General features: G+C 36.0%; 1 protein-coding gene across 6 annotated transcripts in view; it reads left to right on the forward strand.

The window, feature by feature from the left end:
- Positions 1-26,921, forward strand: part of EIPR1 (EARP complex and GARP complex interacting protein 1) — a 101,780-nt gene that overhangs the window by 46,320 nt on the left and 28,539 nt on the right. For all 6 annotated transcript variants that reach the window (XM_030037433.2, XM_041128736.1, XM_030037428.2 and 3 more), the window contains exons 4-5: positions 2,597-2,753; positions 19,265-19,364. In XM_030037433.2, the coding sequence (XP_029893293.1) occupies positions 2,597-2,753; positions 19,265-19,364 (257 nt within the window). The remainder of the gene's footprint in view (positions 1-2,596; positions 2,754-19,264; positions 19,365-26,921) is intronic.

Genomic DNA, 26,921 nt, shown 5'->3' on the forward strand with positions numbered 1-26,921 from the left:
ATTACATTTCAAAAAGATAAGTTTCTCTTGCGTTCTGGAAGAGCAAATGGCATCTGATACACATCATATCATCAGAGCAGCTTGAACAGCTTTCCAGAGAGGACACTATATGCTGGGCTCCAAAGAATGGCATAGATAAGTCTGCAAAATGTGGAAATCTGATAAACTTGTTTTCACTACTCAAGCAAATCTCTTCTGCCTGGAGTATCAAGGTACATTTCAGTCTTGCTCCTTAGTAGCATCTGTAGTAATAACTTGAAAACAAATATAAAATCTATGTAGAATTGCTGCACGCATTAAAAATTCAAGTAGATTCATTTCATTGGTGGCTTTCGGCAATTTTCAAAACACCAAAATGTTATAGGAGCTGGGGTCACATCACGTTTCAGGGGGATTTTTATATCTTTTTTTTTTTTTTTTTTTTCCCTTCAGCCTCCCTCAATCTTCAACCAGCGCTTGTTTAGTTGTTTTAGGGTTTTCAATCTGGAAATCTGATTGTGCAAGAAACTAAACCTTTTTTAAAAAGTTTTCCATAGGAACAGACGATCAGAAATTAAAAATGTTCTGGTTTTAAGAAGTTAAAATGACATTTCAAGGCTGTCTTAAGACTTGTGGTGCTGTGCTGAGAGGAGAGATGGCTTGAGAAACGTGTAGTTTGTTTTCCATGATTTGCTTTTGTGGTTGTCTGTATAGGTCTTGATGATAGTGGAAAAGCTAATGCTTTATATGCATGGTACAGACCTTTCAGTAATTATAATCTACCAGAAACTTCTCTGTGGTGTTCTTTACTGTTCTGTCACATATTGAGTATCGAGGCGAAACATTCGATGAATCTCACCTTCTTGAACTATATAGCACTCTCAGTTTGCGTTATTTATTATTTGTATGGCATGCAATGCATGCTGTGCGTTGATTTGCTGCCCTTTGCTAAAGAAAGGTAGCCATCTGCTGCTGCTTTCTCCTCTTCGTTCAATGGCACATGGATTTAGAGTAAAGGATTTGCCTCAAATGATTTGGAAATAGCTGTTTAGTTAGCATGCACTACAATTAGTAAAATTTCAATTAAATGTTAATAAATAAGGGATTATCCGTCATCTTTAGATGTATGGTCTCCTGATACTGTATTCAACTTGTATATGCCAAATTACTGTGAGCAGTTATGTGCATCATACATACATTTTATATTTAGTATGATCTATCAAATACTCAGTGCTTCTGTGTTTTGAATTCTGTGCTTGAATTTAAAGTCCTCCTCCTTCCCCTGTTTTCCTCTCACAGAAATGGCCTTTTTCTCTTACTGGTTTGACCTAACTTCCTATGGTTTTTACTTCATATGGCTACTTTTTAAAGACGTCTGCATTCTTACATTTTGGGCTTACTTACTATGTATCACTACCTATCAATTGATTTTTTGTCCTATTCTCTGTTGTTTGGGTGCCTTTTTTGCATATAGAATATCCAGATTGGCAACCTTTTATAATAGAGACTTTTTTCCCCCCGTTAATGTCATTTTAGCCTAAGAAGGCCTTTTTCAGAGTTACTGTCCTTCCTCTTGAAAACACTCTCATTACAATTGTTCCTGTTTTCCTTTCCACTGATGTAAGTTGGTCACGTCTACTCATGGCTCTGTAATCAGGCACTTTGCAGTAAAATCAGCTAAAATGTACTTGGAGACAGAACTGTGAGAAAGAGGCATGCGAAATGACCTCAGAACAGAAAACATGTCGTTTGTTGCTGCTTATCTTCTGGACTTCTCGTTTAACACATCCTCCAGCAGGTAGTCGCTCCCCTGCTTTTGCTTAACACGGCTGTGGCTGGTTTCTTTGTTCCTGCTGCAGTGGATAATACTGACCTATTCATCTTCTGTGAACCCTGGACCAGCGGCTGGAACAACATGAACATATGCAGTGCTGCTCTGGTCTCCTCCCATTCTGCACTGTTACAAATTGCTATATTGGGTGATGGGCAATGCCATATGTGCATAGACCATATGGTATTTTCTCCTCAATCTACAGTTGGCTTGTTCATCATACATTGTAATATTTTGCTATATGCGTGTAAGTTCAGTTTGTCTTTCGGAAGCTGTTTTTATTTGCTAGAATGAGAGGAGTGTACTTACATGGAAAACTTAATTTTGCAATAAACAGTTATTGGTAGTAAAGGATGTGGCAATGCTATAGATTCAACTGAAGATAACCCTTGAAAGGAAAATGTTAAAATCATGTCTAAATCCTTATTGTTAAGGAATTGAGCAATGTAGCTTGTGGGTCATTTTCATTAACATCAGTATGGGGAATGAAGCTTGGAAGACTTGCCTCCGAAAGAGTTATGTTTTCACGAGCACTTTTTTGCCTTTAAACACGGAGAAACGCATTAAATGTGTGCTAATTGTGAGTTTTGCAGCAACCTGACTGCTGACTTGAGGTCTGTGTCTGTATCGACATTCTGCATTCTTTGAGTTCATCTTTGTATAATATTTTTAAATATTTTAAACAGCAGATGTGCATTGCTTATAGATTTGTGTAAATGTTGATGCACTGTATACAAAATACGTCTCCAATACAGTGATCTGTTGACATTATTCTCTGTTGCTTAGCTTCAGACAGTAAAGTCATGACATGTGCTGCTGTTTGGAGGATGCCGAAGGAATTGGAATCAGGCAGTCATGAATCCCCTGATGATTCATCAAGCAACACTCAAACCCTGGAGCTACTCTGTCACCTTGACAACACAGCCCATGGCAATATGGCCTGGTAGGATTCTGCATATTTTATACTCCTAGAAAAAGCCTAAAGGATAGACCTGTGCTGTTAGTTTTGTGCAGATTTATATTGTAGAAGCTATGCTATACACTTTAAAACTATTCCATCTTTTTTTTAAAAAAAAAAAAAAGGTACAAATTGGATTTTTAGTCCCAGATGTTTCATAGATTAAAAACATTTATTATAGTCCTGCAAACACATATGGAGTAACAGCCTGTGTACTGTTTTAATGTGTTTCTCCCCACCTGCCCCCATCTAAAACCTTTGTTGCACAAAGGTATAATACTTAGCATGTCAATCTTTTTACGGAATATAAATTTGATGTTGCACTTCAGTCTTTGTTTTTCAGTCTTCACTCAACTGATTTGGCGTAAATGCAAGTAATTTATTGTTTGTTAAGGATAAGAATTCATTATATTATATGGTGCCTGTTTAACTACTCTTTTCTGTTGCCTAAGAAAAGACAAGGAGAGCTGCAATACTGCAGAGGGTATTACAGAGGTTTGTTTCCCTTTCTTTTCTGTTATTTAAAAGAAAATTAAATTTGTCTATTGTGTATTTGCAAGTTCTTTGCTTTATGGGTGTGTATACGACATGTTCCCACTCCTTCCTGAACAGATGTAGGGCAAAGAAATGTTAATACACTCAGTCCGTATTTTACCAACTACAATGTTGTTCGAAATAATTTTGGGACCACCTTACCATCTTCCACTGGCAGGAGAAGTTGAAACCGTAAGACTATGGTCTTCTGTAGTCCCAGGAATGTCTGTCTGTTAGAAAGAACTTGCATGATCACCTCCTACTCCATATTCTACAGTCCCTTTCACAAGTATCAGAGAATTTTAAGAAAAAAATGTGGAATAACACAGCAGACTTTAGTAAATGAAATGTGACAACTCTGAACTGAAACCCAACAAGGATAATGCAACATCAACGTTGAATATTGCTGTAAGTGTCTTACATGAGAGTGGAAAAGGCCTCTTCGGTTTCTATATTCAGACACCTGCTGAGTAAGGTATCCATCATAATCTCATTATACTTAAGTATATTCTTGTAGGAGTAATTTTAAATGCTATCAAAAGGGAGCAATACTTAAAATCAGTCTCAGTTCCTTTTCAAAACCTAGTTGCATAAAAATTTCTATTTGTTAGCTAGCTAGTAAAAAAAAAGTAGACTTTTGAAGTGATAATTAATTCATTTGATTTTTAATTATGTCATACATTGTACTGTAAGTTTTAAGCATCTATTTCTAGCCGCTGATTTCTAGTTTTAGCCTTGTAGATTAAACTTCAACTAAAAAAAAAAATAAATAGAAGGTAATATGTATTAGGTGGTTCTTGGACAAGACTGGACATATCAGTGTATTCAAAAGTGTGTTGTCTAGGCTACTTTTTTCTAAAATCTCAGCTTCCTGAATGTTACATTTCTTCATGGTAGTATCTCTTAATTCTTTGCTACTCATTTTCATATGAATACTTCTCCTTATAACTCTTTGATTATATTAAACAATTCCTTTTTTATTGTTAGAAACCTTTTGATAATTAGTTTCCAGTATAGTTGGGAATATTATTTTTTGTTTGTTTTAATCTTCACATTGAGATTTGTAGTTTTTATCTTTTAATTTTCCATAATGTTTCTATCTGATGGTGGGATGCCAGAACTCTGTGGTAGCCTGATCACCAGAGGAGGAATAAGGGGCACATTACTGCTTTGTTATCAGGATGTGAATTTATGTGAATGCCAAAAATAATTTTTTCCCTCTAATATAGCTTGTAGCAAGTTCATGTGCAATTTTCCGTCTCCTGTCATCTGACTTTGTTCAGTACTAGTGCTCACAAATATCTTCTACCATTTAATGCCCATCGTCTATGTTTGTGTGTATATATAGGCACAAAGATTTGAAAATGTCCTGTGTTAGAGAGATAAAAGGTATAAATGGAATACTTGGAGTTAGTACCCCTCACATCATCTCAGGCAAGCACAGCTGAGTTATAGGATCTTGTTCTAGAGCAGGCTTTTCTATTCCTGCCTCAATCATAGTGGAAACAGTTTACATAAATGAGTAAAATAAATGTTTTGTGCCAAATGTGTGTCATTTAACAGGCCATGTCCCACTGAGTGGCATGTTGGCTATGAATAGCAACTTAAATATTCTTTTCTATTACACATTTCAGATGTTTAGAAAAATATGAAACTGCTTTAGACACTTACAGTACAATTGTTGTTAGAACCAACCATAAATCAGAAAAGCAATTTTCCTCAATGCAAAGTGTAAATACTTCTCAGACTTCAATGTAAGACCAACGTTCTGGTGTATACAGTCTGAGATCAGTAGTGGTCTGGCATCATACATTTGCAGTAAGAAGGGCAATGCTTATTCTAGCTCTGTCATTTGCCTTGCCATTAGAGCATACTCTTGTACATTTTACTCACAAAACATAGGCTGAACACTGAACCCAGGGGTTCAGTGTGACCACATGCACTTCAAGGAGGTTGTTTAACCCACAGAGTGCAGCAGAGCAATGTACCACAACTTCTACCTTTGTTAAGGGTGGAAAATTTTTAAGTCATGATAGCTTTTGGAATTATGCATTTTTAGATTTGATAAGGACTTAATTTTTTAAAGTTAATTTTGAAAATGGTTAGAATGCATGCCAAAAAAAAAAAAAAGAGTAAAAAAATAAACTGGGCTTTTACCACATCTTTATATGCTGGGCATGGAAGAGTACCGTAGTTGACAGTACAGTTTAGAGATGCAGGGTGTAATGTTGATCTTGGCCTTTGTGGCACCTAGTGTGAACTTCTGCGATTTCAGATAGTAGCTCATGGGAAGGTATTTTGTGTGTCTCAGCATCCGTAGCACAGATGCTTCACAATATTCATGGATCTGGGTTGCAGATCATAAGTAATTGATATTTGACTGTAACTAAAAGGAAAAAACCAAAACTATCTTGAAAATGCAACTGGTTATGTACTCTGGCATCCACTGCAAGTCTCAGGGCTTTATTTGCTTGTACTTTTGTTCATGTTTTCCGTGCTCTGCTTTATTGCTTAGCTTCTGTTCTTTAAGGTTTATCTTCTTGCGTTGTTTTTCTCTTCCATTAAGAAAGCCTGATAGTTGAAAAATTACCTCACAGATTTTTCTGTTTCTAGTATCATGTACCACAGAATACAAGGGGGGATTTTTCCAGGTCTGGTGTGTCAGGTATTGGTTTTGCTCAATTGTTTACTGGCAGAACTGATCCTGTGTTTCTTTACCTTTCCCATCTCCTTTATGGAATGCTGTGCTCAAATGTCTCTGAAATTTCTTATTAAAAACTAGCAGGGACATATTTAATACCAGTTCTCTTCCGTGAACCAAGACTAAAAGAGCATTTCGAATTGATTGTGACTAAAATCCTAAACTTTACTTGTGTGTGTCTGAACACTGTGCCCCTCCTCCTTGAGATCTTCTGAAATAATTTTCTAGTCTGGACAAAACCTTTGACAAAAATCTGATCTCCCAAGACATTACAGGCAAGTGAAAAAGAAGTGCACTTTCCTACACTTTTATCTGGATTGCATGAGTTACTTTGTTTAAAAATTAAGCATGACTATTCACTTTCAGTTACTGAGGTTGTTTACTGCCTCTAAGCTTTGAATCTGGGACCCATCAGAATTTTTACTCAAACTCTTGTATGGCGTAGAGAGAGTTCAGAAAATTAAGCAGATGCTTAAATTAGGCAAACAAATAGGCCTATTAATTGCTCTATTTGGTTCAAGCCTAAGACTTTTTTTCATCCTCTACCTGCTGTTCCTCATGTGAGCCAAAATGCAAATATTTTGAGTGCAAAATTCTGGAGATACATGGGCATTTGCGTGATTAAAAAAAAAAAAAAAAGAAAAAAAAGCCTTTTCTATAAATTAATTTTGTAGATAAATGTATGTATTCACACAGTGTTACACATACATAACCATAGGTATGTTGCTCTATACAATGTTTTAAGATTCAGTAATTAAAGGAACTTGCCATTGGGTATCTTGCAAGAAGCAGTCCAAGGTACAGTCTGGGTAGGAGGGGCCAAGGAAACAGGACAACTGTTAATGAGACTTTGATTACTCCTCTGTGTGCAGCTTGGAGGAATACCTAAAAATGTGTCTGTTAAAATCCTGAAGACTTATGTTTTAGGAGTAACCTACTGTTCTACTTCATCAGTTTTCCTACAGACTTTTTTGGTAGTAGACTTGACAGGATAGTCCTCAGAGAAGGAGGATACCACACGCCATGAGAGAAGGTGTAATCTGTGAGATCTTGAATTCAGAATTCAGCAGGGACTTTTTATTTTGTCAGAAGTAAAGGTGCAATGCCAGAATTTCTCCTCCGGTGCCTGCTGGAAGCAGGTTTGTCTATATCTGCTTAACATCCTACTCCTTGCTTTCCAAATTTGGTAGGTATAAAATAAGGTAGATGCTGCTCAGTAGCAAGGTATGTGCTTCAAAAGAGAGGGGGCACAACTGAACTAAGTTGTATGGTGGTCCATGGAGTAAATTTGGAATAAAATAAAAGCAAGATAAATATGGGGAAAGTGTTAGATGGACAGCATAGATAAAACTGTAAAGGGAAAATGAATGGAGATGACAGAGACAAGAAGAGCGAGAGCTCAGTTGTGGGAGGCCTGAAAGGTGAGGAATTAAGAATTCATGTTTTGTGTAGAAAACAATAGTCAGCTGCTAAAAAAAGTTGGAAAGGGATGAATATATTAGGTATAATGATAGATTACTTCATTAAGCCTCTCTACTTGCTGAAGTTGAATTTTTTCGTGTATCCAATTCAATCAATCCTAAATATGGACTTGCAAATATTACCACATCTAAGAGAAATTAGAGAGAAAGACAAATTATAATCTTTTTAAAAAGTCACAGATGTTTCAAGAACTCTGGGATGTTTATCACTAAAATATTAAACAAGAATTTTGTAAAGGAGAAAGTTACTGTAAATGAGCTATTCCCACAGACTTAAGTACTCTAGATTTTATTTGGTATTTCATCTAAGCTCTCCAAATAGAGTACTGAGAAGTACCATCTCTTCCTTGGCTGTGTCATTGCACAGTATGAAGCAATGTCATTAAGGTTGGCTTTCTACAAAAGTACAGATTTGCTGTAACAGTCCTTTCAACTTGAATGGAAGTTTATTTAAGATATATAAGATACTATACATAACATATTATTGCTTCAATTTCATCATGTTCATTCCGTTAACGAATACAGTCACCTGATGAAAGTTAAGCACACTTGTAATTGATGCCCTGAAGACAGGTGAGTAAGTGCATTCCAGAAGTGAGGTCCAGAAGTGTTTTACTTACTCTTTTTGGCCTTTAAAATAGTATTTAAAAAAAAACCCAAACAAACACACACCCCAAAATATTGTCTTAAGTAAAAAAACTATGAAGTAACAGAATCTGAAACTCAGGGGAAAAAAAAAGTGAAAATGGTCTTTTTAATAGCTCTAACACTTCCACATTGCATTCAGGTGACACTTTTGTTTCCTGTCATGATGTTGGTAACATTAGTTCTTCTACAGTACTCCTCTGTTAGGCATCAGGGTATATATGTTAAAATTCTGCCTTAGTGTTTCATTTAAAAAAAAAAAAAAAAAAAAAAAAAAGAGTCCAAAACAATTTAATGGTCTATATCTAATGAATTTAAACCTGAAAGTAACACTTCTTTTAGGAGGATCATATAGTCCTGAATATATGGTATATTAACTGTTATATATGCTTTATAGCAAAGGCATGTAATAAATACAATCATAAATTTTTTTGTATGAAAACCTTATCTTATTTTAACTCCTCTTATGTCCCAGTACCAGAAATATAATTGTGAAGGAGATCCTTCTGACATTTGTGTAGAGGTTTCTTTTGAGAGCATCAGGAGTGCCAATTGCATGGGCTGGGGTATAAATTGAACTCCAGGGGTTTTTAGGGTTTTTTTTGTAACAGCTGCCCAGCTGATACTGATTGTGTTGTAGGCCTTTCAATTTCTTCACATAATGCACAGAATTTCAGAGCTATCAGGAGAAACATACTGGTGAAGCTCATTAATTACAGACACTTTCAAAAAATTATTAGCATTTAAGAATAATTCTTCTGCACCTGGTTCATTCCACACATCTACATTCTCCATCAGCCACCTCTCCTATTACAAAGATGAAGTAGAGAGAAAGATTTTTGGAAAAACTTACTACAGGACAAGTGTTTTCACTGGGAATGTAAACCTACAGCTGCTTATCAGTACTGTCCCTCTTGCCTTTATATTCTAATCCTTTCTAAAGTGTTAAAAATTTTAACTGTATCTTATGTTGTATTTCTCTCCCCTCTCCCTTCTTAGTTCTGTGTGACATCCTGAATTCTTTACAGGATTTTGCTCTCTTGAATCTTTGATTATCCTTTATTGTAAATAAATCCATGTATTATATATAAATCCAAATGTTCAACCATTTGTTGTCTCTTTCTCATGTTTTCTTTCTCACTTCCCCCTTTTATCATCCTCTACAATGTCTGGAACCAGTAGAGTAATTTATAACATTCATGTCTCTTTTTCATTCCCTTGAATGTTTTCGGTAATTTTGAATGGTTAGTATTGCACAAGTTTAAAACTTTAAGCTATTCAATGTAATTGCATATACTAGGGAATAATTGCTATTCATTAATGGGATAGTGAAATAATAACACATTGTATTACGTGCCCAGTTTATTATGTTAATTTTTGATCAGAATTTATTTGACTCTAGTCTTGTAAAGCTGAGGGAAACTTAATGAAAGTAAAATCTGACAGTGAATGAAATACTAATGGAAAAGTATGCTGTATTTCATGTATATGAACTTACTCTGTGTTCAGTTAACTTATGACCACTTTGGATAATTTCAGTAGATTTCATATGCTTAAAATGAAAATTAGTTTTGTTGAAGTCTTTGCAGTTATTTGTATTTACATTGGATTCGTAAATCATGATACAGAAAATAGTGCAGAAATTGTGTTACTCTACAGGTAAAAAATAATGGGTTTGTAGAGCACTATTTCACTTCTGCTTCCCAACTTGAAAGTAGTTTTTCTTTCCAGTTCTTACCATGCTGTCGTATTCCCTAGTTTTACTGCCAAATTAGTTGAGATTTTTTCCCTACTGAAACTGAGCTATTTTTACAGTGGTTTTTTTCCTATTTATAATACCACTTTAGCTATTCTTAGTACTTAAAAAAAAATAAGGTTGCAGTCTCCCTCAACTGATTTTGCAGGTTAAAGAGATACCAGCTAGTTTTATTTTCAGTTTTTATTGAATTGCTTAAAAGGTTGGTGGGAAATGTTAAAAAAATTATGTTGTAGAGCTGTGGAAAAAATTAGTTATGCAGGAGAATTTTAGATGTTCCCAAGGAACTAACTTTGAACAGGTGTCCCTGTTTTCTTGGTCTCAGACTCCAGTTTGCCTTCTGAAATCCCATTAAGCATTTACTATTTAGAATATTTGTTCCTCAGAGTAGAATTCTTTTCTAGCACAATATTCTGGGATGATTACAGATGAAGTAATATTGCTGACACTTTGCTTACATGGTAGTTAAAAATTCAGGGCACTGAAATGTCTTTCGGATTAAAAAAAATTGATCCTTGTACCTTTGTAGTTAAGTGGCTCTATTTGGTAAAATGTATGTGAGAACTTAAGGGGTGCCCTGCAGTCTCAAACAGTCCATCCAGCGCAGTGTTCAGTCTCAGGCAGTGGTGGTGGAGAGTTTATTCAGTGAGACTACACTAGCTAGAGTCCCAGCCACTTCTTACAGTCTGTTCACCTCAGATTCCCCCAGTATCTACAGTCACTGGATTAGGGGTGTTAGAGGGTACATCTGTGCCAGGTCCATGTAAACCTTTGTCATTCTTGGTTTTGCTGTTCTTTTGAACAGGAGTGGTCGTTTTCCTCAACTATCAATGCAAATCCTAGGCAATCATAATTTTCTTCTTGGGTGCACATTTCAAATCATTGGAGAAATGTACTCAGAGGAACATTCTGTTTTGTTTGGGTTCCTTTCCCCCTGTCCAACCATGTAGATGTCCTGTTTGTTACAAACAGCAATAAATTAGTAAGGATATGCTATATCCATGTTGCTATCTTTTGAAAAATCCCATAGGAAAATATTCAAACTGTCCCCCCAAAAGTAGATACGTGTTTCCTCTAAAATGAGTCTCCAGAGAATGCTTTTGCCCACTCCAGCTGTTTCACAAATAAGCTTGTTTCAGCTCTTAATCTTTACATTAGCACATGGAAAAAACTGTTGGCATCCTGTGGCTGGGCAGGACTTTTACCTGACATCTCCTTGTGTGCTTTCCTGCCAGACATTCATACTTTTAAAGTTTTTTCCTAGGTTGACCGCCTTACTGATCTTTGACAGACAAGCCAGTGATATGTTTCTTTCATGACATGTCACATATCCATAATATTCACTTTGGGTTTTTTTAAGCCCTGTTCAAGCAACAGAATGGAAATGGTGTCCGTGACAGCAGCTGCTCCACGAGCAGTGTGTTGTAGAATGATAGATGTTATGTGACTTCTGTCCATCTGCTTTGGAAATGAATCCTAGCTTTACACACAGTTTTCCCACCACCCTCCAATTTCATTGAAGAAACTCACGTATGTGCTGGGGCGTTCTAGTCTTCCACATGTGCTGTTCATTGTATATAGCAGTTAACTCTGGGTGACAGTAATCTGTCATCAGTGTCTGCTTGTGTGAAATGTGTTACTCCTTACTTTGAAACTTTTTTCCTGTTGCTGTTAAGAAAGAAGGTGAAAACAACTTTTAATACTCATGTAGATCTTTAAACTGTACATACTTTTTCAAGCGGTACTTATTTGACGCTTTGGCCATGTTTCCTGTCCAAAGCATGTTATCAATTGATTCTTTTTCATATTAATAAATAGGTTTCAGCTCCTCTGTGAGTTGTTGCTAAAACTGTTAAAAAGATTTGTCTGTGTAACAGGATCTGCAAATCCTCCAAGCTTTTTGCTTAGTAAAGTGCTTTTTCTGGCATGGGATATAGAGTTCACCAGGTACCATAAACTATCTTGCCAAAACACTGCATTCCTACAGTAATTTAACTGCATATACTCTAGACCTTTTGTTATTGTAGATATGTCACCAAAAAAACCCTCCAGCTATAATGCATTCTGCTGTCTCAGCACATGTATCTCACATGGACTTTTTCTAAAACACTTGCAAAAAGAAAAAAGAACTTTCAAAATGTTTTAAAATAGCCATTGAGGCCTCAGATATTTCAGCCATCATTAATAGTAGGGTAATTAAAATACCAGTGTAAAATATTAATCATGGTAATTTGACAGAAGGTTAACAAAATTTTTGTGAGAGCTGTCCTATATGTAGACATGGGTTTAGCACTTGAGCAATATGGGAAGGCATGGATGAAACATAATGAAGTTAAAAGGGGTTTGCATATTTGCCGTAGAGTATTATTTGCAAGTGTTTCTGCCATAATATTTAAGTATTCTTGTTGTAAATAATCCGATATTCATTACTTTGAGGAAATACTTTCTTAATCTATTGTATTCTTTAGACTGTATTTGGTGTTTCATAGAATGTCAGAAACTATGCATAACCTTTTTAATTAACACCCCCACCCCGCCCCAAGCTCTTCTCTCTCCTCCAAAAGAGAATAAAGGAGAATAAAATAGCCCCCCAGGTTTTATGTAAAAAACAAAACAAAACAAAAAAACAACAAACCTAACAAACCAAAACCCACCACCACCACCACCAAAAAAACCAAAACCCACCCAGAAAACAAACAAACAAACAAAAAATACTGGGAGTTCTGTTGGTAAGCTATCTTTTATATAATAGAGTCGTTATGAAAATATCCTGTGACAGTACATTTTTTATCTTAATTGAAGACACATTAGTCTTTAATAGTACAACTCTGGTTAAACCAAACTAGTACTATAACTTCCAGCCTAATGGAAATCACCAGAACAGGGGAAAGCCAGGGGTTATAGTCTCTTCTTGTACCCTCATATTGTTGTAACTGTATTTAACAGCACTCAAAAGACTAGGAAATGTGTTGTCTGTACGTGATAATTCATTTGTCAGTTACTCAGGTTGGATAGACAAAATAGCTGCAGACAAAACTGAGAAGAGTACTGAGGCTTTTTTAGGGAGGCTGGGATGACGAGGAGGAGAGTTGTCCTCTCTGTGAGAGACCTGCTGGAGTTCATGGAGCTCCGCCTGGGGATGGACGATGAGGCAAATGAGAGCTTGTGAGTAAGGATTAAAGAGCAGGCCACTATGGGTGACACAGTAATGGGTGTCTGCTGTAGGCTACCTCATTAGGAAGAACAGTTAGATCAGGCCTTCTACAGACAGCTAGAAGTAGCCTTCTGTCTGCAGGGTCTGGTCCTCATGGAGGACTTTACCATCTCCTGGAGGGACAGTGGGGTATAAGCATAAGGGCAGGGCATAAGCAATCCAGGGTATTCCCGGAGAGCATTGATAACTTCCTGACCTGAGTGACAGAGGAGCCAATGAGGAAAGATACTCTGCTGGACCTCATAAAGAAGAAAGAGCTGGTTGTGGGTCGGAAAGTCAAAGGCAGCCTTGGCTGCAATGACCATGACATAGTGGAGTTCAGAATCCTGACAGGAGGGAGCAGGGCAAAAACCAAGCTCACAACCCTTGAGTTCAGGAGAGCAAACTTTGGCCTCTTCAGGGATCTGTTTGAATAAGTCCCATGTGATAGGGCCCTAGAGGGATGAAGGGTCCAAGAAAGCTGTTTACTATTCAAGGATCACCTCCTCCAAGCTCAAGAACAGTCTATCCCAACAAGCACAAAGTTGAGGAATAATCCAGGATATCTGGTAATATCCTAGTAAGAGGCAGACCTTAGAGAGCAAGGCAGTGTCCTAAAAAATCTAGTATACCTTTTATATCTTTGAAAGCAGGACTTTTTCTGGAAAGACGGATTAATGTTCCTCATCTGTCTGGAATAAATACTTGTGACAACAAGCAGGCAAAATTAGCCTCATAATATTGTTAATCAACTGTAAAAACTTCTCTGCAGTACCAAATGAACATGGAGAACATCCCCAACCTTGATGAGACCATGCTACAAAACTACTTTGCAGCATGGATTCCAGTTAGTGCTAACCACGAGTTTCTTACTCTGTAGGATTTTCATATCCACTATCTCTCTGAACACAGAAGAAAGAATCGGCTTCACCCACAAGTCAATGGGGAGGAATTTAGGATTTCTTAGGTTACTGCAATCTGAAGAACCATAGATTATACTCGTAAGAACTCTCACCACATGCTCTACAAGAACTGTCCGTGTTGATGGATGTCTTAAGTCTGAAAATGATTAGTCATGGCTTCCCTTCTATAAAGTAGGTCTTGCTATTTACTCTTTAACCCATTTGATTGCATAGCTTGTTTGTGCTTTGCATCCACCAGTAATTACTCTTACTGTGCTGCAAGTATATACAGAATGTAGGTAAGTCGGTTAAACTAAAGTCTAGAGATGTTAATTCCCATCTATAATTTTATGACTTGAAATTTTACTAGTGACAGCTTTTGTCAGTTTAGTTCATATGTAGAGTCTGTATAATCAATTTGCCTGATTTTGCTTCGCTGTTAAGCATTATTAATATGTAAACCCATGGCCAACCAGACAGAAGTCTGAGATTGTTAATGAACTATGGAGGTGTTCACCTGTTGGTCATCCCTTTAAATCACAAATATCTCAACAGGAATTTAATAGTTGTTTCTACAAAATGGATATTGAGGAGCTCCTACTTAAAATCAATGAGTCCTATATCTTGCTTTCTTGTAACAAATTCACTACCATGCTTTCTCTTAGATTGTGAATTCCTGTGATTCAGGCTGTCTTTATTATCTTTACATATCCATAAATACTTTTCTTCACTTTTCTTCTTTTTTTCACGATAAACATGTTTAATCACAGCTGCAGTAGATGAGGAGATGCAGTGAAGTAAATACAAATATCAAGGATGACCCTTTATTATTTTGCATTCTGCTTTATGATTTTTTTCAAAAAGACTTTATGGGGTTGCCAACACTGTAGTATAATAATTTAAGGAAAAAAAATTAAAAACATTTTAGAAGCAGGTGCTTTTTCTGTGTCACCTCCTTGTTGGGATACTCTTGTATTCATTTGTACAGCAGTTTTATTTTTCTGAATGTAAAAATAATTTAAGAGCCAAAATAAAGCCCAGCTGTCTTTGGGGTTCTTGTCCAAAACAATCTTTAACTTCATTTCTCATTCTTCTCAGCAGCCTCTTGCCTAAAAAGGCACCTAAAGTAAATTCCCCCTTATCTTTCAGGTTTTTTAGGAATCTATGATTCTTGTTTTACTGTGTCTTGAGGAGCTGGACAGCAAAATATATCAGTGGCTGAGAATTTTGAGACAAAGCATAACTTACATGTATTTCCTGCAGCATGGATTTCAATACGCTAGAAAATAGCCAGAACAGTTTTCATTCAGAATTGTGGCCACTCCGTAGAGCACTTGGGTAAGGAGTAAGAATTGTGGGTTCTGGATTGTCCTCAGTCTCATCTCCTTCCTTCTAGAATAATGTCCTAATCACCTGATAGCAGAGTCGCCTTTAAATTTGAATCATTGTACTGCAAAGAAGGCAGGATATTTGAGTCCATAAGACATGAATTTTTATGAAGGGCTACATGAGGCCGCAGGATGTTCTGCTGAGTTACCAAATGTTTGGGTGTATTTTCTGTTTTGCAGTGCATGAGAATTTTCAGTCTAGCAAAATTTTTCCACTTATAGAAATAAATGGTTGTCACTTCTATAATTATGGTTAAGCAGTAGTTAATGCTTTCTTTGTCCAACACATTGTGGCTGATTGCAGTTCACATCTATGAAAGCGTTTGCATGTTGCTTTATTCTTCTTTAGTCTATAATGGAGAACTTTGAATTGTTCATTTGTAAAAGCTCAGTACGTTAATAAATGATGGTGTTAACTATCTTTTCAGCATAAAACACAGATAATAGAGTCCTTTCATGAGTGCATTTGAGTGAATATTTTAAATTCTCTTTTTTCTTTACTAGGAAAATGTTCTCTGTAAGATTTAATTTTTTTTACCAAAAACTACTAGCTAGAAGCTAATTTGAAGCATCGGGAGTCAGATGATAACAAAATAGGGTAAAAGGCAACAAATATAATTGCTTGTCTGCTGTTTATAGATTATCTAAAGAGCAGCCATGAAGTTGACACTCAGTTTCTGAGTGGCAGCTGTGAATTTGACAATTATCTTGTCCATTTCCGAAAACTGTAAGCATCAGCAACTGTTGGCACACTCAGGAAAATAGTATTGCCTGGTTTATCTGTTTTCCTTTTTAAAGATTATTACCACCTCTGCTGTGTCTGAAAATTGTTCTAAATGAAAACTTCAGTTTTTCTAAAATTTTTATCTTGCTTCCAAAGCCAGGTTTTTTTTCACTTCTCCACGGTATTTCATGTTTAACATTCAGTCATGACTACAGAATACAGCTGAACGTGTTACAAAGAGTGATTTGAGTAACCTTCGCTTAGATTATAAAATCTGAATGATCACTACAACCACACCCATAAAACAATGAACTTTCATAAAAGACAAATTAAATAGAAGGAAAATGGGCATCTCACAAGGACAGAGTGAATGTGGAGAGACCTTTTCATTCCAAGGTATGTCAGCTGGGTTATAATTGGCTCTAATTAGCACACTGTATTCAGCTATAAAAATCCTTTACCTTGAAGCTCAGTGACACTCAAAGATGTGAAATTTCTTCCTACCTTTGAAAACATCAAAGAAAGTGCTTCCAATCTAGCTTTTACAACTGAAAGTTCAGTGATCAGTGCAGGAAAGGTGCAAATACATCAACAGGCATAAAGAATATTGATCTTTGGCTGGAAGAACTCTGAAAGAGTTAATTGGTCAAACCACATGTCATTGTCTATAATTAAAAATATATCTACATATATCAACACCAAATGCCAGTTATACTTTCAGCAATATGTAAGAAAAATGATGGACTTAAAATAAATAAATATGATCAGAATCAGCTTGAAGATTTCTTAGTTACCCATTCAGTTGCGTGATGATCCTGATGTCTTTTAATTTCATTTTGGAAAACTGGATTGTGGAAGGTTAGCTGTGATTGTGTGCAGGTTATAGTGCACTAATTTTTTTATCCTGTTATACATGTTCAGAAAATGTTTTCATCTCTTGGAAGGATCTAATTGATAAATCCGTGCAGCAGAACTGTATGAAATTCTGAAATACCCGTGCCAGTTGGTTACTTCTCATTATTATGGGCACAATGATGGTTGAACTTGTAATTGAAACTGCTTTATCATTTTTATCATCAACACTCATTTTCAGTTGCTCATAAGTTTTTCCAAGTTGTGCCATACAACTTTAACAAGAAACACTTCTGAAAATAAGATTGGCAATACTACAGACAAAACAGCCCAATTTAAAGCAAATCATAGAATCATTCTAGTTCCATGTCCTTGTTAAAACACATTTGAAAACATGATGGTAGCTTAATGTGCTAAATGAAGTGATTTTGTCCTAATACAAGAGAGCTCATTACAAATGAACTTTTCTAAGTAGTTGATTTTCATAGATTGACAACATAATAAGGATGCAGGTCATGTTCCAGCAGAAGATAGATGCAGAAGCTAGTCCTTTCTTTGATCTGCTCTGTTGCCTTAGGGAAAAGTTCAGTGGGTGGGGAGTCAGCCAACACACCCTTTAGTTACAGTTCCAGCTTTTTCATCTACTTAGTGTTAATTTTCTTTTTTGGCAGAGTTCTATTTTCTCTGCATAGTCTGGCTACTCTATAACAGCAAATGGGTGCAGTCATCTGCCTGTATATCTAATGCTTGTTTTACTAACAATGCAGAGTAAAAAAGCAATGAAACTGTTCACAGAAGAAGCAAGAGGATTTTGAGAGGAAGGTATCGGCTGAGAATAACTGAGGTTGTGTTTCACGATGTGAGAAAATGACACTGTCACTTTTTTCTGTTACCTGCAACTTGCTATTTTCTTTTCTTTGTGTTTTATACCATAAGATTAGGTGGAGTTCCATGGCTTAGATCTGGGGCCAGCCAGGTCATACCCACTGTCTTAGGAAGGTAGGAGTAATGCAAAATTTGGGATAAAATAAGAGCATGCATAGTGTGCAGCACCGAGTTGGGAAGATAGCTCGTGGCTGCCTAATGTTGGGCTTATTTGCCCAAGGCTGCATCTACTCATGCAACCTTCTTTCATCTCTTCAATCCAGATACTGAACTGATTCATGTAAAAAGCTAAACAGACTAGAAAGCGTACATCTAGCGATGGGCTCTTGACAAACCTCAAGAGGTACTTTTTCATATATGCACTGAGGATGAGAGCAGCTTATCAAATGCCTTTGAATAACTTAAGTTTTTGTCTAGAGATGGGAAGAAGTTTTTTCGTGTAGCTGTTGATACTAAAGTTGTGATCTCTGCCTTCAGCTGTATTGTATAAGATGATTGGGAGGTTGCACAACTTTTAAAAGTGTTGGATATGGAAGCCTATTCTTATCAAATGACAAGTATTATTCTTTTAACCTTACTGTTTTCTCCAGCAAATTTATTAGGGTTATAGTGCATATACTTAGCTATGCTGCCCATACTAACTGGCTTGAATATGCTGCTTCTCATGGGCAGAACTAGAGATGAGGACTGCTTTCTTGCATTCCTTCATGTATAGCATGAAACTGGTGAATCACACTTAAAAAGTATATGTTGATTGAGTCATGATGACAGCTGCTCAACTGGAAGAGGTTCGCATCAAAGCTCTTTGGCTTATGATTTTTGGTGCATCTTCAAAAGGATGCACATTACATATGAAGAACTTCCAGGTTTCAAGCTAAAGCACTCTAAAGTGAGTGTACGTCAAGGTCTGTTTTTTTCTGTGTATGTATGCAGAATGACTGCTACAGTGACATAATCACTGTTTTGCATGATCACTGTATGATTCCATATGCAGAATAGACAACAAATGGAGGAAGAATTTCAAGAAGCTTTCTTGTTACGGTTAGGCTAGAATCTAGGGAAACTGGGTGGCATTCCTTTTTCTGACAGATTTGAATGGGGTGTCAAAGGCCACTCAAAAGAAAAGGATGTCTATATTAGCAGGGACTAAAAGATTCCATAAGCAAGCCTAAGTTTGGTATCACATAGCTTTTAAGTAACTGATGCTGCAATATAATGTTCATCTAGTATGCGTAAAAACTGCTAGATTGCTAGTTAATGGCAGATTTTGCACCTAAAGTATGGGACGGATTTCAGCTGAAGGAAACCATAAGGAACATGATTTAATATGTTTTGGAACAGATTAGATCCACAGAGTTAAAATAGCTTTCTAGTACAAATTCTGATTGGTTTTAATGTTAGGTTGTTTTTTTCATTTTCTGTTTCTGTTTTACAGTGTTATGTGGGAACCAATGGGAGACGGTAAAAAGATTATTTCGCTGGCTGATAATAACATATTATTGTGGGATTTGCAAGAAAGTTCAGCCAAAGCTGTGGTAAGAAATTTTTTTTAACGAATCATAATAGACTTGAATATAGTACAAACAACAACATTCACTAGCCTAGAATTGGCTAGTCTTTTAACTACTCCTTCAGAAATATCTTGTTGCCTTTAATGTGGGTGGGGCAAATGAATACCATATCAGTTGTCTTGAATACGAGTGTATAAGATTAGTATTTTGTATCTGTTGCTAATGGTTAAATATTTTCCTTTTTCTAGAGTTCCTCTTACTTTCCTACTGGTTTTACAGTGAATAATCTAAAATAAAGCAATGCTAATTTGATAAATGTGTATGAGGGAAAAGTGATCAGTAAAGCCAAAGGTTATTGAATTCAGATAATAGTATATTAACTCATGTTGGTTAACACCATGCAGCTGTCTGTTTAATTTACAACCCTTGTATGTGTAAGCGTAATATAAATTTCTGTATTTACTATGCACTGCTTTGATTTCTCAGTATTTAATTTAGTACTATACTGTCTATTCAGATTATTTCACTCATTGTTAAAACCTTCTTATTCAGGAACATATGTAAAAAGGTGTCATTGGCATAGATTTCTGTCTGATTATGCCACCTCTTATAGATAAAAAAAAAAGTTTGCTTATTTATGTATAATGACATAAATTGTATATAGAAAACTTCAAATGTTTCTATATAGAGTCATTTAGATCAGTGTCTGTCCTTAAAAATGGAAACTGATTATGTCAAGGACATTATTATTCAGTCGATCTGTTGTCACTTCTTGAACAAACTCCTCAGTTCGGGGTTAATTTCTTTTCTTGGATGCTGCAGAATCAGATTTTTGAACTGGCAGTTGCTTAAAGAGTCAAGACATTGTGTCCATAAACTCTTCCCTGTTGTACCGTCTGACTGTGTGCAAATAGATGAAGTCTTGAGCTGTTACTATTTTGCTAGATTTTGCATGCTATCAGTGTAGTGTAATATAGTTTAATCCCTTATGTTCATAATCAGGCCCTTTGGGTTCCTTCATTAAGTGAGGAAACTTCAGCGTTTTTTTCACCTGGAACTTCAATCAGTGTTATGTTACCTTACAAGTCATCTTCAAAGTGGTGTTTGTTTTTATCAAATTGATGTTGAGAGTTTCTGAAGGCTTGCCTTCAGGAGCTTGTCTGTGGCATTGTATCCCCTGGATTTGTGTTAGTCCTACATAGTCAGTATTTCTTTTCTAATGACCGCATAGCGCACAGACTTTTTTGGAATGCCTTCTTTAAACCTTTTCAAAAACTACTTTTGGGGGTGGTCCTGCTTCCATGCTATAGCTTTTCACATCTCTTTGAAGTGCTGGGACTGCTAGACTACTTAGCATTTTCCCTTTCTCCTCCTTTCTCTCTTTGGGCAGCTCTGTCCTCTCTTGATAAAGTTCTTTTAATGTTAATTATTTTTTTCATTGTCCGAACCACTTTCTCATAACTATCTCAAACTTCTTCCTAATCCTAACCTCTCTGAAATACGATTTCCTTTGGGATGCTGTCTAGTGTGTTACCAGTCTCTCTATAAGTATGTGTGGGAATCTTGTAATGAATGCCAAATTTTTTTTTTTTCCTAATTTTATTTTTCTTGGGATTTATTTACTAAAATTTTGCAAGTTGCGTCTTCATTTTACTATTCCTTTCCTCAAAACTAACCTCCTCACTCCATCACACAAATACTTGTGAGAGTAAGTATGATTTCCATTTTCTTTTCCTTCCATTGCTAGAACTGGGTTCTGCATAATTTTGCAGAGGACTAGGCTCTTCACCAAACTATGTAATTTCAGCATGATTTTGGAAATCAGTATTTCTGTCCTCAAAGCAATATTCAGCTTGCAGATCCCTTCAGTATTTCAATTAGTGTTCCTAGAACATCTTTTATTCTGTTATTTTTAAAATATGCCTGTACTGCATCAAATATTGATGGCAAAATAAGGACTCCAGAAGGCAAAGTGATAAAGAAACTAATGGGATTTAACCTGTGACATTGCTATATGCTTATATTTGATAAAAGGAAACAAGAAAAACCAGAAGTGAAATTTTGCATCAAAAAACCTGCTTCATCTAATGAAGCTACTAACACTATGAAAGTAGATATATCGACCCTTGACCGACATCTTCAGTTAAGGAGAATTTTGAAATGTTTGTTAAAAACCTTAGTTTGCAGAAGTTAGGAGTGTCATTTATATTTTACAGTCAGGCTCTCAGGAGGCCTGATATAGAATTTGACTGATTCTCTATATTTCTGTCTAAAATAATCTAGTATCTCATGTGAATAGACTGTAAATTAGAATTGCCTGTGATTAAAATTTTACCTGGAAATAACTGTTTACCATTATCAGTCTTCTGCTCCAGCAATTTTGAGTTACTCTTAGATGGTATTTGCTCCATCACTGAGTCAGTGACCGCTTTTTAAAGTGAAGTTTAGTAGTGAAAGTCCATGGAAACTTCACCACAGATAATCTATTTCCAGGCATCTAAATCTTAAGTCAGGTGAATATCTTCTAAGATGACTGGTACTGTTGCATTCCTGTTGAATATTTGTCTGCAACAAATTTGTCTCAAACATGTCTGTGGGTTCCTGAGTTAACCAGAGTCCAGCTGAACAAGACTGAGGAAAGCATGAGCATCTCTTTGAAATGCCTACCGTAGACTTTCTAGTAATTAAAATGATGATAACCTAAAGTCCAGTATCATAGGCTTTTCAGGCCTAGCATCAACTGCTGTGTATTTCTGAAATCTCTGAAGATTACCTCCTTCCTAAGAGATTAACTCCCTGTTAGAATCCGTAGAAGGCTGAAAAACAACTCTTATTCTGTAGCAATTTTATATTTACAAAAAATTATGTAGGACTGACAGTTACAGGGAGCAATGAGGAAAAATAAGAAATGTTTCATTACTGAGATGGCTTTCTGTTTAAAAAAAACAACTAAAAACACCAAAAAAATTAATACTCTACCCCATCCTTTGCTGCTATAGTATTTAGAATGCAAGAGAGAAGTCTGTGAGAACAGGTTGGTTAGGAGACAGGTAGCATTGGTATGGGTAAGCAATAAATATATTTTCCATTTGATTATCACCATGTACAAGGAGTATTTGTAGGCCAATAAGCTGTTGGTGAAATAGTGATTTCTTTCTCTATATATCCTGTTTATAAGGGATTGTTGAATGCAAAATATGTTGTAACCCTCAAAAGCACATGATTTGTATTTTAATGCTTTTTGGTCAGAGTATAAAAATACATTTTTCTGGGATATTGAGAAAAAGAGCTTTTTGGCCTTGAAAACAGGTATAGAACAGCCTACAGAAAAAAAAGAAAAATCAACTCTCACCAACATTAAAAAGGGGGCATGTATTAAAAAAAAAAAAAAAAAAAAAAAAAAAAAAAAAAAAAAAAAAAAAAAAAGTTTTCTGAAGAGAGACCATGGAAACTATTCACAGTTCCTTTGGAGGTTACAGCTGATTATACAAGGTGTCAGTTGGTGCTATGTAGAAAATTCTTGCCAGGAAGTCCACATTTGCTTTATATGCAGATGCACAGGGAGATTATTTAAATTACAAGAAACATTGTGTTTATTGTTCATTAGAATAAAAGGTTGTCCATTTTTGGCAAGTCTTAGCCACCTGATGTCTTGTTGCTAACATGCTGTTTGGTTCTAGCAGACAAAGCAGTAAGTAGCTAGTAAACTTATGTATTTTGTAGAGACTGTTGAGGGGGAAAAGCCTTTACAAAATATTCTTGTTGCTTTAGACTTATAAGTGAAATAACCGTGTACCTGTGTGTGTATTTATTTTAACTGATTAAATCAATAGCCTAGGATTAAGATAATAATGTCAGTGTGTTAGAATTTTTTCCCTTTTTGTCAAAAACATGATGGTATTTAAGTTGAACGACATTATCGTCATTAACTAAAAGTAGGAACTGGTCCACTCTATCTGTATCAGGTAATAGAAGTAAGGAGGTATTCATTACACTGGTGAGTACTGGTCTTCCTGTTCTTCCTGTAAGAACACATTTCAGTGGCTTCCTTTTTGGATAGGTTTGCATTATAGGCAATGTTAATTTTAATGGCAAGAGGTAAACCCAATGCTACTCTTCATGGACTTTTCGTGTTTGTGAAAAAGTTCATCTAAAACTCAGGTGTAGTATTGGTGAAAAACTGAAAATATATGTGTCTTTAAAACTTTGCACAGGCCAAAATTTCTGCTTGCCTACACTGATCGAAACTTCAGAGTCTTATTGGGTGCAATCTCTTCTATCTGCCTGGGAGTTACAAGTCGCATTGTTTAATTAGAATTAGCCTGAAGAATTTTAGGGTTCCTGATACTTTCAGCACTTCTTTGTAATAAAATTACTGGTGTGTTCATTCTCTGAATTATCTGGTCAATCTGTCATAGGAAACATTTACTAACCATAACTTACTATACAGTTTGGTAGGCTTGGGGTTTTTTTTACCCCTTTCAGAGTTTTTTGCTACCTTGTTTCTTCATTATAGTATTTAATACAGGAATATATGTGTGTATTTGCATTAAGACAAGCTTCTTCTGTCCTCTTGATCACTCCCTTTATTATTGTTTTGAGGACATTTACCTTCTGGGGTGAAACTAATCTTATGCTCACTGCATCATTACCCTTTGCAATTAAATTAGCTATTCTTTGCCATTTATAATCATTAGCTGAACCCAAGAGAAGCCCAACCAATCCACAAAGTCTGGATAGATTCTGCTGAAAAGATGACAGTTAATATTTCTGTATGCAGACTTTAGCTCCAATGTCACCAAATCACTAGAACTCTTCCTTGGGTAAATGCCGTATGTTTGGAATGGCAGAGGAGTGCAACAGAATGAAATGGAGATGTTAAAATATCTACGTTTTTCTGTTTGCCTTATGTTTTCAGAAAAGGGAGAAGTAGAGGTGTGGTTTTGATCATTTTTATGCAAATGATTAATTAGATTCTTTTTAGATGTCTTGTCCCTTCTGGATTCTTTAGTAGCATTTAACATATAGGTGATCTTAATTCAGAACAACAGAAAATATCTGGCAGTGGCATTCCAGGCAAGACAGAAGGTCTTGTGGGGAAGATTTAACACTCTGTCTGGGTAAAAGTAACGTACCCAAATATCGGAGGATGTTAGGAATAAGCATGAGACGCTTTCTTGGCAAGATGGCTGCTGTTCCTCAAGGCAGGAAATACATTGTGGACTTTAGTGGAGAACTTTGTAGAGTGCCCCATAATTACTGCAACTAGAATAAACGTAGATTAATTAAAGGAGGGCAAAAACCTGTCTGACGAAAAACGAAAGAGAAGTTAATTACTGGATCAGAAAGAGGATAGAAGACCAGTTCTTAAAGAGTTGGTGTTGGGATCAATTTTGTTTAATGGTCTCCTTAACAATAGCATAGAAGTAGGAGTGAAATGATGAAAATTGTTGACGACAGAAACTTGGAATGCATCATCAGTATATAGGAGTAACAACATATTTCAGAGGATGAACTTAATGTTTAGTTTAATTTTTGTAGTATAAAGCAGAAAACTTGTGTTTCAGGAACAAAAGTATTTTTCTTGCTGTGACGTAGAAACTCAGCACTTAAAAATATGTCAATTCTCTTACTTAGCTATTCTGAGAATGACTCTGAGCTGCCAGTATGATGAGGCTATTTGAAAAGGCAAATGACTGTAAGATGGTTCAGGAGACAAGAACGGTTATGAAAGGACTACGTGGCAGGGTTGCCTGCAATGGGAGGAATTGAACTTGATGAATTTAAAATCCTCATCAATATTTCTGTTTCTGACAATAAGAAGCCAGAAACACACTCATCCCTTCTTAATGTGGATCTCAAAATAGTCTTTCAAAGGCTTTGTTACTGTGGTTATTAAAAGGACGTCTCCTTGAGGCTGTCTTGATGTCTTCACACAACCTCTAGCATGAACAGAATTGTGGCCCATTTCCAGTTGATGAGGGTATGCTTAAAAAGCAAAAAAACAATGTTGTGTGTGATTTGTCTCAATGAATTTAATAATCACTACCATGAGTTAACTTCTTCCAGTTGATACTCTTTAGAAATTCTAAATATTTATGGACTTAATTGTTTATGATGTCTTCCCTACCCTGTCTTCACTAGGAAGCAGTCAAGATCAAATAAGCATGTGCCGCGTAAGCCTATGAATATTTCATAAGTGGAATAATGACTTAGTGGTCTTATTTAGAATGCACTTGAACATCCATCAGATTTTTAGTCTTACAACTTCTTGGGTAAGAGGTGAGAGTTTCTTAGGGTTCACTTTTCTTTTGTTTGGGTTTGTTTGTTTTTATTTATTCTGTTTAAAACAGCTGCTGCTGTAAGGGTAAGAAAACTAAAGTTATTAAATATTTATTTTTTTTTAAAAAAGGCATTCAGGAGTCAAAAGGCATGTTTTCTCATTTATCAAGTAAAACATTTCTGGTTTTTTATCTTTCAAATAATTTCTAAGTGTTAAAAACCCCCCAACAATATATTTTACACACTTCAAATTGTAACGGCTGTTTTTGTCAAGAAAGTAAACCGAAGTAATTTCCTTAAAGAAAATGCAGGATATCAATGTATTGATAAGTATTTAGTAGATTGCTGCAGTTGCTAAGCCTTTACATAGAAATTTGCATCTTTTGCTCTCCCTATATAATGACTGATAATCCCATTTTTTCAAATGAGAAAATTCTGAAATAAGAAACTAGTCTGTGTACTAATATTTACCAAGTGGATTGATTTTAATTAACAGAAATCTTCATATTTTTAACACTTTTATGCTAGCCTGTATTTTGTAGTAAAAATATTGCTTGAGTGTCACTGGTAACCATTTATACGTACTAAGAAATGTAGCGTTTACTTTAATTTTGTACTACTTTTGTTATCCAGAAAGATGTTATATGAATTTCTAAATTAATCAAATTAGAGCACTAGAACATTCTCTGTTTTCTACATATTTTATTCTTGGGAGATTTTCTAACCGTTCTAAAAAAAACATTTTCTAACGGTTTGTGTCAAAGTCTGTGTCGTGGTTTAACCCCAGCCAGCAACTAAGCACCACGCAGCTGCTCACTCACTCCCCCCCACCCAGTGGGATGGGAGAAAAAATCGGGAAAAGAATTAAAGCTCGTGGGTTGAGATAAGAACGGTTTAATAGAACAGAAAAGAAGAAACTAATCATGATAACGATAACACTAATAAAATGACAACAGCAATAATGAAAGGATTGGAATGTACAAATGATGCGCAGTGCAATTGCTCACCATCCACCGACCGACACCCAGCTAGTCCCCAAGCGGCGATTCCCCGCCCCCAGTCCCCCCAGTTCCTATACTGGATGTGGCGTCACACGGTATGGAATACCCCGTTGGCCAGTTGGGGTCAGCTGCCCTGGCTGTGTCCTGTGCCAACTTCTTGTGCCCCTCCAGCTTTCTTGTTGGCTGGGCATGAGAAGCTGAAAAATCCTTGACTTTAGACTAAACACTACTTAGCAACAACTGAAACCATCAGTGTGTTATCAACATTCTTCTCATACTGAACTCAAAACATAGCACC

Source organism: Aquila chrysaetos, chromosome 15 (genome assembly GCF_900496995.4).
Source record: "Aquila chrysaetos chrysaetos chromosome 15, bAquChr1.4, whole genome shotgun sequence".
Taxonomy (NCBI): domain Eukaryota; kingdom Metazoa; phylum Chordata; class Aves; order Accipitriformes; family Accipitridae; genus Aquila; species Aquila chrysaetos.